At 32.4% G+C, this 13,444-nt stretch overlaps 1 protein-coding gene across 1 annotated transcript; it reads right to left on the reverse strand.

The window, feature by feature from the left end:
* Positions 1-3,126: 3,126 nt before the first annotated feature.
* On the reverse strand, positions 3,127-7,994 carry LOC131671825 (venom allergen 5). The gene is made up of 6 exons (XM_058948572.1): positions 7,835-7,994; positions 5,377-5,495; positions 4,881-4,962; positions 4,166-4,332; positions 3,883-4,078; positions 3,127-3,808 (listed from the first exon to the last, which is right to left on the reverse strand). The coding sequence occupies exons 1-6, from the start codon at positions 7,926-7,928 to the stop codon at positions 3,762-3,764; spliced, it is 705 nt and encodes a 234-aa protein (XP_058804555.1). The 5' UTR covers positions 7,929-7,994; the 3' UTR covers positions 3,127-3,761.
* Between the last annotated feature and the right edge of the window lie 5,450 nt (positions 7,995-13,444).

The following is a 13,444-nucleotide window of genomic DNA, read 5'->3' on the forward strand; positions in this document are numbered from 1 at the left end:
TTCTTTCTCAAACATCTACAATACAGTTGCAGTTTTGTCTTGCTAAATATGTATTTATTTAATTTGGAAAACTTAAAAATAACGAATGTTTGGTACGTCAATGTTAACCTTCTGACCGCTGGTAGTTTTTCTTTTAGAAAAGTGATACTTCATCAAAAATGTCCATACGAGTGTTTTCCAAATAATGGTAGATATGTGCCCCAGACCACATGACGTTTAAATATGTCATGCCGGCGGTTAAACGGTTAAGAAAAAAAAATATTACATTTCTTATTTCAAAGAAACAAAATATAAGATGTTATATAAATTAAGAATATAACAACTTTTTAAATATTTTTAATGAATACAGCAGGTTCTGTGTATTTGAAACATACATATTGCTCTTTTCTAATGTGTACAATGCATACAATAAAATAGAAAATTAATTGCTCGATTTGCAAACACTTTCTGAACATTTTAAATCATAGCTAATTTTATATATATATATATATATATATATATATATATATATATATATATATATATATATATATATATATATATATATATATATATATATATATATATATATATATATTTTCGAACGATCTGTGATCGAGTTATACATAGAAATATATGTACGAATGTACTTGTCAAATGTAACTGCTCATGATGAGATGCTAAAAGACCAGAACAAACATGTATAAGAATAATAATATAGTTGAATGTAATTTTACTCACTGTTTGATATTTATGCTCGCGTTATTTCTTTCTCTCTTTTTTTTAAATAAAAATCTGAATACTATAACAATGGTAATTTTATTTCATTTAGTGTGGATTAAATATTCTTGATACGAGTTAAAAACAAATTTCAATGATTATAGTAAAAAATATATAATGTTACACGCAAAGAAAATATTCTAATTATTTTCATGAATACTGTTAATGAAAACATAAGATCTGCCAAAACTATGTTACAGAAAAGACTCCTTCTTAAAAGTCGTCAATAAAGTCTATTTACAGTTATTAAATTATATATTTTTCATAAGTACCTATGTCTTCGCTTTATTGCATACTGATTGTTCAAATTCTTCTTGATTATACTTTTCATTCTTCAATGTGTTATCAATATAGCTTTTTGCTCATATTTTTTGCGGCAGTTTTTAATAATTGTTATATAATTCGATACATATTTTTGTGCAGCTAGTAAATGCAAAGAAATAGGATTACAGCTACGCTTTCACAGTGTGAATTAAACGCACATTAAGAATTTTAATTTATTATTATGTACGTACATTATCTACGACACCAATGATCGACCAACTAATTTAAAGTACAACTATCGCTTTTTAATATACAAATAATTTTCAAGTATCGTCTATATTTAATTAGTTATGCTGTTTACTTCAGACTCACTCAATACATACACCTGTAAAAAAATTGAATATAATATAAGATATAAAATTTTAAGTAAAATCGAAATAATACTGTCTGTACGTATTATAATTAAATTTTCTACATAGACAGAATTTTAACATATTTTTATTTATTTACCTTGCCAATATATATGAATGAGTTATCAATGAAATTGTGTTATAAAAAAATCTTGAATTTATTGAAGATCCAAGTTGTATAATTTTTATTCTGTAGTTTAGTAAATTAAGAATACTATTTAAGATTTGGCTGTTTGATGTTTCATATTCCTTCAAAAAATACTTAAGATTTCATTTTGGTATAAGAATTGCAATTTACAAGTTGTATTCATATATTTATCAAGTTTTCTAATGATGTAAAATATAGTTGAGGTGATGTTATTTGTAAAGTTTTCAAAAATATAATAATTGATACAAATTTAAGTATCACAAACATTACTATTAGCTTTTGAGAGTTTACTTAATAAAATATAAATTAAGAAAGAAAACTTAAACAACTGTACATAAGTTAAAGTTGTTTTTATTGTGTTCTGTAGCTTTATTATCAGACTTCGCTTTACTAAGCTCGTAAAGATCCTCAATCCTTCAAACAACTTCTCCTTTTAGCTACAAACAGCATTGGCCAGTACGTCACTGTTTCTGCAATAAAAGGCGTTTTATTTGTCAGGTGTCGTCAAGGCGAAAGTCGAACGACAGTTTACGGCTGTCAAAAATTTTAGTGTAGCCTAGCTTTAATTTATTGACTGGGATTTGTGTTATTTAAAGAGATTTCAAAAATCTCGATACTATTGGAATGAAAACAATCGAATATGTGTTAAGCTCTTCATTTTGATCGCTGTTTGTACGCGGATCATTGTTCATTTGGTTCTGTGTACCTATCTACTTGTGTATTTGTATTTGTTCACACAGCTAGTTGAAATGAAAGCAAACATCGTGTTAACAAATCTGTAATGCAATTGTCGTTACTACGTAATGCAGTATTGTTTACTGATGCTCCGCATAGTTAATGCAAACGAAATCTAGCTGACAACTTTTAACTTACCTAAGGATTTACAGTTTCATTCACGACGTTGAATTTCGACATTTATGCTTAGTCAGTATTAAGTTGAATGAATTAACTTTGTTGATTAATATATAATTTAAATTAACAATTTTTGTTTTAATTTAATAATTGCGACTGAAGAAATTAAAAACTTTGAGCGGTCTTTCCATTATAAATATTCTATTCAAAGTAGCATAAATGCTAATATGATTGTAGGATAATAGTCATAAAACTTTAATAATTCATTTTATAAATAATAACAAACATGCGATGTCTATTTGGTAAAAAATAAATGATAAAACCATAAAATTTTTTATTAACAAAACTAATTTATTATAGATTTTTAAATAACTATATGGGTTTTTGATATTTCACATATTTTTTATATATGCTATAAAACTTATACGAGAATCATTTATAAACATTTCCATAGACAAATAGATGCATTCTTACAGTTAAATTGTTAGGTTGACAATCACTTAAAATATATATCATTTTAATTTTACTAATTATACAATACAAGATTTACATATTCAAAATATTGATGAGTATAAATTAGCTACTGTTATAAAATAAAAACGATTTGCAAGAAAATTATTTTATCATTTGTAAAGTAGAAAGACATCATAAACAGTTTATTGATTATTAATTGTCGTGGAGATACATTACAGAACTAATGAGAGTAATATTAAAAAAAGTTTTTTTTTGATCCAAATTACAAATCGTTTTCAACTTTAAAAATTCGTAGCTTATCAATATGGAATACAAAACATACACAAGTAAACTATTTATAAACTAGAGACTAGAAGCTTTTTTTCGCGATTGTATAATTTGTCTAAAGATAGGTATAAAAGTATCCCAACGTCAACAAATTTCAGAAAACGTAAAAATACTAGTATTCTGAAAAACCTGCTATAACTAAGAATTAAATAACCAATCGTCATTCTTCAATTCTCATTTCTTTTCATAAAAAAAGTCATCATTTTTTGTAAGTTTCAACAATAAAATTTAAAAGTAAATTATCTGGCTAACTTTTTTGGGCTTTAATCCGATCTAGCCTCTTTTAATTACACTGCGAAAAAAATCCTACTATATTTCTCTTTTCCATCGAGAAGTTTCATCAAAATTAATACAAATAAGAATTGAACTTATCAATTATTTTTAGACGTGAATAATAATTCAAAATCAATGAAACGTTTTTTTTCGAAAAAAATGTACCCTTTGGTTCGAAGCAGAAAAGATTATTCTCATTTTTTGATATTTTGTTGGTAATACGATAATGGTATTATTTCCTATATGTGATGAATTTAGCCGTATGCGCAGTATGCTCCCAATGGATTGTAGCTGAATTCGGCTATAAAAAGGAAGACAATCAATTAGTGATCAGCCGAACAGAAAATAGCCAATAATTTTACTTGTTATACTTACAGCAGAGTCCAGAGTATCTGTTGGAGTAGTCCATACCGTAAGTATTACATTCTGGCCAACCGAAAGAATATGGGTTGTAACCAAGCACATTACCGCTAGGCCCGTAGTTGCACACGTAGTTCTTAGTGTAACCACGAATAGGATCATAATAATATGAAAATCCACATCCGACCAAGTAGGTATCTCCCCAAATTACCTGCGTCAAGATAATTGTTTTTCGCTTAGATTGATTTGTTTCCCGTTACTTTCCTATTTGTTTGGGATTACGTTAATAATAAATTACTTGAGTGTAGTGAGCGGTAAATTTACTAAACAACCCAGTACGATAATGTTCCACCTCATTGAACCAAGAGAAGATCTGTTGTCTCCAGTCAGGTTCCATATCGTAAGGTCCGGCAGGGGTACGAGTAGTCCAAGTCCGCGCCATATTCTGGCCAACCGCGAATCTTTCTGAAATTAAAGATCCTAATGTTATATCGAATTGTCAGTTTTGTCGCACTCGGATAAATTGCGTTCTTTTCCAACATCATAGGTTACGATCAGAACTAAATCTCATGGATCCACATTTAAAATGCGAATTTATAAGTCAGCTTCCGCTAACAACTGATATAGCTTGGAACTTTTTTCACAAGTCCTCGATTTGTAAAACTGTTATTGGTAGTCTTTTATCGGGGATTTTTATTTGTGACATCATATTTGCTTGTAATTAGCGATTGCATTTGCATATTTAACTGGACAATATATTGGATATTGCTTTCCTGAACATCGCCGAGAGCATTGGTTCAAGGTGTTAAGTAAGTCATTGCCATAAAAAGAATGACGCGACGAGTCGAAAAATATTGTTTTCGTAACTTCATAATGTTTAGAATGAATGCTGTTTAGGTGGCTCGTTATGCATTCGTCGATGACATTACTCAATATGCAAATGAGGAAGCGTGGAATTGCTACAATCTGGGAAATAACAATAAACTTAGCATATAATAGGATTTTGAACTTACGGACATTACGTGCGTTGTCGTGTGTCTCACTGCAACGGTCCGCCCATTGCTGAGCCATCGCTGCCAATTCATCATCCCAGACCTGCAAAAGTTATTCGCGATTGTTAATCTCTCCGTGTGGCCGTCATTCCCTGGTCGCGCCACGGATTTCCCACGAGAATCCCCAAGCGACTATGTGCATTCCCTCTCCTGTTCTCGGAGCTAGTCTATATTATCACAGCATATACACACACATACACACACACTCTCTCCTCTCTCAACTCTACTTTTCTTAAATTATTCGTCGGGAGACAAGCCACCTCACAGCACAACTAGATTTTCATTTCAAACTGCGCGCTGAATTATTTGATGGCATAAACATCGACTTTCCGTTCATCTGTTTCTGTTCTTGTCTTTTCAGGATTCTCTTTTTTCAATCTTATTAAGCTCCTTGCATTCGGAGAAAGTTGCATCTGGCACTTCACGTTTATGAATAATTCGGTGCTACTTTACTTACCATTTCCATCATCATTTTTGCCGACGGTTGTCCATTAACTTGACCTAAGGCTACGAGTTGTCGCAAACGGTTGTGCTCGTCGAGAATATTTCGTTTATCTTGGCATGATACTCCCGTTCCTGCAAAGTAAAATACATTGTGCTATGCTTTTCTCTCTGGTAGAATTCAATTTTGGCGAAACTCATATTCCCGGGGTAGAATAGAAAATTTATCAATTGCTACGATCAATAATTTGACAGAAAAGATCGTAGTAACGTTCGATTTTCGAAATGGCTTTCCCGCATAATTTGTCGATTTTATGAAATTCATCGGGTTGCACTTGAAAAATTGCATATAACTAAAAATTGAATAATTTCAGATAACGGATAAAATGTAGTGGAGTCGGATGATATTTTGCCAATATATTCTGAAAAAGCAACTTTGTATGAGCACGTGTGAATCCTTTTCATCATTTTCAGATTCTACTTGGTATTCATTCTCACGGATCGATGAACGTTTAGTGCAGTTTTATCGGAATGATTTATTGCAAATGATTTTCTCATGTTACTTCTTTTCTGCCCGTGAGTCACCAAATTTTGGTTGCTACTTTACGAACTGTCAGTTTGATGACTATGTCATTTGCATATCCGCCGATTATATATAATTGCTGCTAATCAATTTTTAGTATCCGAGTTTGCTAGATGTATATCTTGTTCGAGCATTAAACGTTCCTGATTAGAAAGTCATAAAAACGACAAAATATGAAATCAATATAAGATTATAAAAGATTATTTTATCTCTTTTGTAAATGTTAGAATAATATGCAGTATTTGTATAAGTAACTAAATATGATTCATGAGTAGGGTCACTATAACAAGATGTTGCACAGGATTTAGCGAATTACGATGACAGTTTCATTTATGTGGACAAATGGTAGGGCAACGTTGGTGACTCCTGGATTTGTCACGCAATTAAACTAGGAGCTCGGGCTATAAATCAGTTAGAACAGTTTAGGCGCTCATTTTTTAACTCTTCAAAATTTTATCAAACGTTTTAGTATAACTAATTTCTCAATACTTCAATTTAATACGAACATTGCTTTTGATAGATTTCACGAGTGACGTTAATTTGATATTTATAATCCACGATGAAACCAGCTATTTATGAATAATATGTAGTTTTAAAAACTTTCGATTTAGCTTGGTAAATCTTTATCTAGTAGATTTTTTTTGGAGGAAAATTTAGATTCATTAATTAAGCAAAGTCTTTAGAATGACAAGTTATATCAAGTCAGTTGTGCTGATTAAAAAATGTTTTATTTATTTAACTGACGTTAATAGCTGTTTCAAACAACCAAAACCTAACATAAAAAAAGTAAAATAACGAAATAAGCTATATAAATAATATGCATTTTAAAAGATAAAGCTTAATCTTAACCACATCAATTAGAAAACTAAGCATAGGAAAAACTGGCGACAAAAGCTCGCCAAGAGTGAAGTACTCGTACCTCATATGCCAGTGGAACAGCTCATGCAAAACACGTCGAACTTATTACGACACCGTGAAACATGGTTCACCTGTGCAACCATAGGAACCGCGCGGGGCAATACAAACGGAATTACAAAATAAACAAGCAACCCGTATATAAGCAACAACAAAAATGAGGAGGACCTCTCGTCGTGACGCGGCGCTCTCGTTAGGCAGAAAAGAGGCCGTGGTCGTGTATTTGCTCTTTTTTCCCACGACGAGCAAGAAAAAAGAAAAAAAAAACACACGAGCTAGCGAGTGCAAGTGTAATTGGGCCAGCGAACTACAGAGAACGCGCGGCCCGGCCCTCCTCATTTCCGGCCTGGCGAAACTGACGTTTTCAATTATTTTGTAGCAACGCGCGACAATGCGACGCGACACATCCGCACTTGTACCGCGATTCGACAGAATTCTTGAAGCTGTATGCCTCGGCGCAGTATACGTAATACTAGGCGTGTGCTTTTTATTGTGATTTACTCGTTGTTCTGAATACATTTTATGAGCGATTAGATGTCCTTCCTTATCTTTCAGAAAAGAGTATTTATCTCGTATTACATAGAATAAAACCAAAATAAAACGATTATTGCTAATTGTTCAACCTTTCAACAACATGATTTGCATCTAAACTTTTTTTTTAAGTTATTGTCGGCTGTTTATTCATTAGTGCGGAAGCTTATTTGCACTGAGCAGTAAATGTCATAGAGCCATTGCTATAATTTGAAAATTCCTTTAATAATAGTTCATGACCTCTAGTAGAAATCGAATGCTAGCTCCATTAATATGTCCGTCGAATTATATAAAAACTACTAGGAATCGATCAGTTTTGTATGTGAACTACCACACAATTTATAAACACTATGAGAAACAAAAACAGTGATTGTTCCGATCAATCTCAACAAAAGTGAGCAAAGAAGTGAAAGCGCTTGATGATACAATCTGAGATATTACTCACTTATCATGCTCTTGCCGGTACAAGCCAGACAGCGAGGCGCGTGAGCCAGCATGCTTAGAAGCATGCCGGTGACTAATAAGCAAACGATCGACATCTTTTCGCACACCTTTTGCCGAAAATTCAACAGAGACCAAAAGAGAGAGGATGTTCTCTCGCACGTGCGCGTGATTTCAAGCAACTGCCGGTCCAGCGCTGATCAGCCGATCGCTTTATATACTACATTGCCGCGCCGCCTCTCGTATGCCCACACCGCTTCATATGCGCGCGGGGTAGCGCGTTCTTTTTTCTTTTCTCCCGTGCGCCGAGTCGCAATCTTTCCGTTCGATGCCGATGAACGAAAAAAAAGGTGACTTTTTCCGTTTCACGCGTAGCGTCGAATGACGTTGAACAATTTTATCGTCGAACTGATAGTCAAGATGAGCTTCCTGATAGATCACTGGCGAGAATGGTGTATTATACTCGGCGCTCGAGTAATTGATAAAGCACTTTTCGTAATTCACTGTTAAGATTGTAGGGAACGCTAATTATGAACGAGTATATATTCGCTAAGGGACTATAAATATTTCTCTTGGGAACGCGCATTTCCACGTTAACTATACAGATTATGTGCGGTAATGAGTTTCGCATTGATTTAGGAAACTGAAAGTAGTTTCTTACAAAACTGCCGTTCACACAAATTTATTATTTTTGTATGATGAACACGTTGTTTATACTAATTTAGTCTATAAAGCTCTGATCGCTCGAGTTTAAAATAAAAAACGATATGGATAATAATAATTCATTTTTTTTTTTTTATGTTGTTCTCGCCTACCATTTTTTGTTATCGTTGACGTTGTTCTTGATCAGTGCAAGCAAATAGGGGATTAAGAAAAACCTTTTTAACGTTTCGTTAATAAATTTGTTGAGCTCTTCAGAAAAAATAAATAGCCAACAATGCTGTAGTCAGAACAAATACACGCTGTTGACTCATTTATTCTAATCACAGCATTGTTGGTTGCTTATTTTTTTCTGAGCAGCTTAACAAATCTGTTAACGAAATGTCAAAAAGATTTTTCTTTCTTTCTTTGCTTACACTGATTCAAGAACAGCATCAACGAAGGCAAAAAATGGCAGGCGAGAACAACATTTAAAAAAATAACTGAATCATTATTATCCATATCGTTTTTTATCTTGAACAAATACATGTTATTGGCTCATGTAATTGTTCTGATCACAGTATTATTTGCTGTTGATTTTTTTTGATCAGGTTGACAAATTTATTAACAAAACATCAAAAAGGTTTTCACCTTCTTTCTTTGCCATGTATAATGATTAAGCACAGCGTCAACGTAGATAATTTAATTATGTATGCTTTTTTATGTTTTTCTTTCTCTATTTCACTATAGAAGACTATTATACAACAAAATGTTTCTCATGTTAATAAAAACGTTGCCTTTAGTTCTTCGGTGGCAAATGAACCAATATTCTTTTTATACATGAAACCTATATTCCAGGGAAATTTCATCGAAGCACGATTGAGTGTCATGTCCAAACAAAGGCGATAGAACGATAGAAATAGCTCGTGTCACGTCAGTAGAGAACGAACAGGTCAGACGATTTTCAACAGGTTGGCATTAGTATGGATGGTTAGTCGATTACGCCTGCCGCAGTAGTAACGACCGTGCAGGCTCCAGACTGCGAGACGCCTTTATAACATAGTTGAACATTGCGCAGTGATATCGATTTTAATCTTTCCGTTCATCGTTCCATGTTATTTTATTTAACGAGTCTTTCCTTAATGCCATTATTTCACGTTCACTTATTTTCCCTAGTGATTGTGTTTTAACATACGATAAGTTGCTAAGCGCGAATTCTTGATTTCATGAAAGTCTGTAATTCCTTAAATAATTTATGCATGGATAGATGTATATCTGACATTTATCGATGAAGACGATCTTTATCTAAGAATGTTTTACTATTTTTAGCCAAAAGTAAGTCTGTTATTGTAAGCTTCAGTCAGATAAGCTCGAAAGTCATTTCCGAGGATCAGGTAACGATATCTATGTATTATCTCTTAATTTAAAAACTACATCCTGAAAAACGTGTTTCTCATGTTTGGTGATTACACATGTAATATATATAATCACTATATATGAAGGATTATTTTCTTAAGAATCTATTTATTAAGAAAGTTTTGTATTTTTCTAACTGAAAAAGTGTACTTTTTCTAACAAAAAGGCAAGTGCCTTATCGTCCCTGTATGCTCTAGATTACAGTTAAAATTATATCTAAAAGGCACATATATTGGCTAATTATACTTAAGATAAAAATAAATGAATACAATTTTTTTATTAAAAAAGAAGGAACTCGTTGTAATCATATTAGCAAGAATTTGAATATTTGAAAAAATGGAATGCTAAAGTGTCACTGCCAAAGAACACGCGTCTCTAGAAACAAAAGAGCGCATGCTCTATCGGCCAAAACACACGTGTATTCTTTAAACTAGAGTCTTTTCTAGATTTTATTTGACTGCATAGTAAAGCAATTTGTAAAGAGGATACCGAGTTAAAATGATTAGATGTTTATTTCAAATATTTTACTGAAAACATTGAATATATACGTATTCCATCATTAGTACAAAATTTTGATGATTTCATAAAGCGTCGAAATGTTCTATGCCTCGATCAACAGTTCAATAGTGTGTTTAACGAAAATAAATAATATCTTTCATCGCTGTTTTTTATCGATTTCCGCTATTGCGATAAATCCCGACCAATTAATTATCGTTCCATAAATCGCATAGAATTTCAAATTATAAAGTAATGGGCGTGATTCATCAAGAGAAATAGAAACAGAACTGTCGCAAGGCTAATTCAGAATTAACAACAAAAATACTATTATCTATTCTCATAGAAAACAATCTCTTGATTAAAATAAGTATTGATCACGATTATTATGATTAATGATGTAATTCATTTATCAAGCAGTGCATCATATAAATGCTTCCCCAACTTCAGTCTAATACTTGTTTATCCATATATCATTTACGCGATGAAATTCTTCAGGTCGATGTGTTTGGACGACGCCCATGGCCCTATTCTTCTCGATCATTGTCATATTGTTTGCACGTGCATTATGTAAGCAAGTAATGCTCTGTAATGGAAAAGATAGAGTGCTTACACGTGAGAAAAAACGAGGTGTTTCATTTAGACCCTCGGCTGGCATGGAACGGAACGAAAAATGAAGTACAAACGGTAAGGCGAGGAAGAAAAATGTGCTATATTGATTTTGGGATTGAACGTGAGTAGCTTTGTAAGCGAAAATATTGAGAAATATTTCGATTGAATAGGCTGTACACGGAGTTTATTTTATTCGTGTGGTATAATTCGATGAGCGAAATATTTATGAACATTTTGGGAAAGCGATTTTCGACGACACTTTCGGCTGATCGAGGAAAAAATCATTGAATTGGCAAACAAGAAAATGCTTGGATACATACTTTGTTGAATCGATCGCTGGTCATAACGTTATCACCATGTATATTGGAATTCATAATTTCCTTCATGAATCTTTTGAGCTCACATAGCTTCTGATAAGTTCACGACCTGGCCTTTCTCGAGAATGTTATTCCTAATTATTCAATACATCAAACGTTTCTTCCCAAACTCTTTGATATATGATAAAGACCATTAAATCTGTGTACGAAACATTCGCTAAAGACCCTTGACCGTGCAATTAGTTACATATTAAAATGGTGCCAATGATGTATTTGAAACCATGCATGAATGATGAAATTAATTCCGAATATTTAACATATTCTCTAGTGACACAGAGCCAACGAACATCGTTTGAGAAGTCGGTTGATAGTCGAGTATGCAAAGTAGCGAAGATGCGAGACAGCGTGGAGGCAGCGAAACGATAAAAAGTAACAAGCTGCCGGCGAGTCTGAGTGTGGTTGTGACCTCGAGGCGTTTTCACGGGGAGTGAGAAAACCACGAGGAGTCCTGTGGCACGCGATCATAGTTAAATGACGCGACGATAATAAATTGCTGTCAATTATATTTCGTAGCCGAGCTAAGCGCAAGCTACTACGACGATGATTAATTGAATGTTAAGAGGCCCCCATCTGCTACCTGTTTGTAAGCTTTTAATATTCATACAACTTTGCGCTTAGATGAACGAGCTCGAGGTACTTCCGCCACTCTGGCTTGGAAGTCTATTCGCATAGCGTGATCAGCCTATCGACTGATTTTGATAAGCTTCGTGCCCATTCCTGTTTACGTCAGCCTTATTATACCTTCGCACGCTGAATCCACGGCTATACTTTTCCTTTGTTCGATGGATTATTTGTTGAATAAACCATAATTGTATTCAATGGAGATGACACGCTTTCAAATTAAAACTGACATCTTTTGCTTTTTATAGAGCGATGATACACGTGGCGGATGTAAATATGTAATGATTAGAGGGACTATTATGTTAATTTCATTTGAGCGACTTGTAAAATTTACACCTTTACGTATGGTTAAGTTTCATGGATATTTTAACAAGTATATTTTTAGTCTGCTGATTTTGTTCGGGTTCACGTGGAATTGCTTCTTTTTTTACAGAATATTTAGTGCCTGTCATCGACGACTTTTAGACTGTTATCCTTAGGATCACATCTTTTGATCGATACACTTTAAATATCATTCATGTTTCCACACCGATGACAAATTTTGATATTTGTTGTATATGATTAAGATAGTCATCGGATCTTTTTACCTAATGGAAATATTTTGTAATCTTCAACACATTTATAGTCTCATATACATACACGGAACTACTGTGGTTTCTATGTATTATATCGAGTGATTAACAGAATTTTAATATGTAAACTATTGACATCTATATTCATTGGATATTCAATTACCAAATTCAAGAGATTAATTAACACAATACTTTAATTAGTATATATTATTTTTTAATATTATTTATATAATATTATATTAGAAAATATTATTTATATATTTTTTTATTGAAAAGAAATAATTTTATTGTAAGTTTATTGAAATAATATTAGAATTGAAAATCGTTCTAACAAAATTTCAGAATTACTTTGATTTTCATTGATTCATCGCGTTCTCTAGGCATGAGTAATTTTAAGACAATATGTAATATCGACAAATTAGTTTTGCTGATTGATATATGGCTAAAATTATCTCAATTTTAAACACTTTTAATTATTATATTCAACTTTTTTCTAAAATGTGTAGGTTGATATTTTTGATTTAAAAGATGAAATACTCGGTTATGCTGAGTTAACTAATTATGAATTTAAATTGATTTAATTGAGCCTATGCCGGAATTTTTTAGGTGAACTCAACTGAAATATTAAAAAAAACATATAGTAAAATATGATTTAGTAATGACTTATAATATTGTAATAGTAATTTCTTTGTAACCGACACATTCAGACGATTACTTAATATACTCGATTACGCTTAAAACGACTTTTTCAAATGCGCTAATTTTACTACACATTGTGACTTTATGGACTTCAACGATTTGTTAGTCTTTTTTTAAAGCATATAATAATATTGCAAAATATTCGTTTTATAATTAGCAAATACAGACTTCGAGTCAAGTTGA

The sequence above is a fragment of the Phymastichus coffea genome, unplaced genomic scaffold (genome assembly GCF_024137745.1).
Source record: "Phymastichus coffea isolate CEN01 unplaced genomic scaffold, Cenicafe_Pcof_1.1 PCOF00136, whole genome shotgun sequence".
NCBI lineage: Eukaryota > Metazoa > Arthropoda > Insecta > Hymenoptera > Eulophidae > Phymastichus > Phymastichus coffea.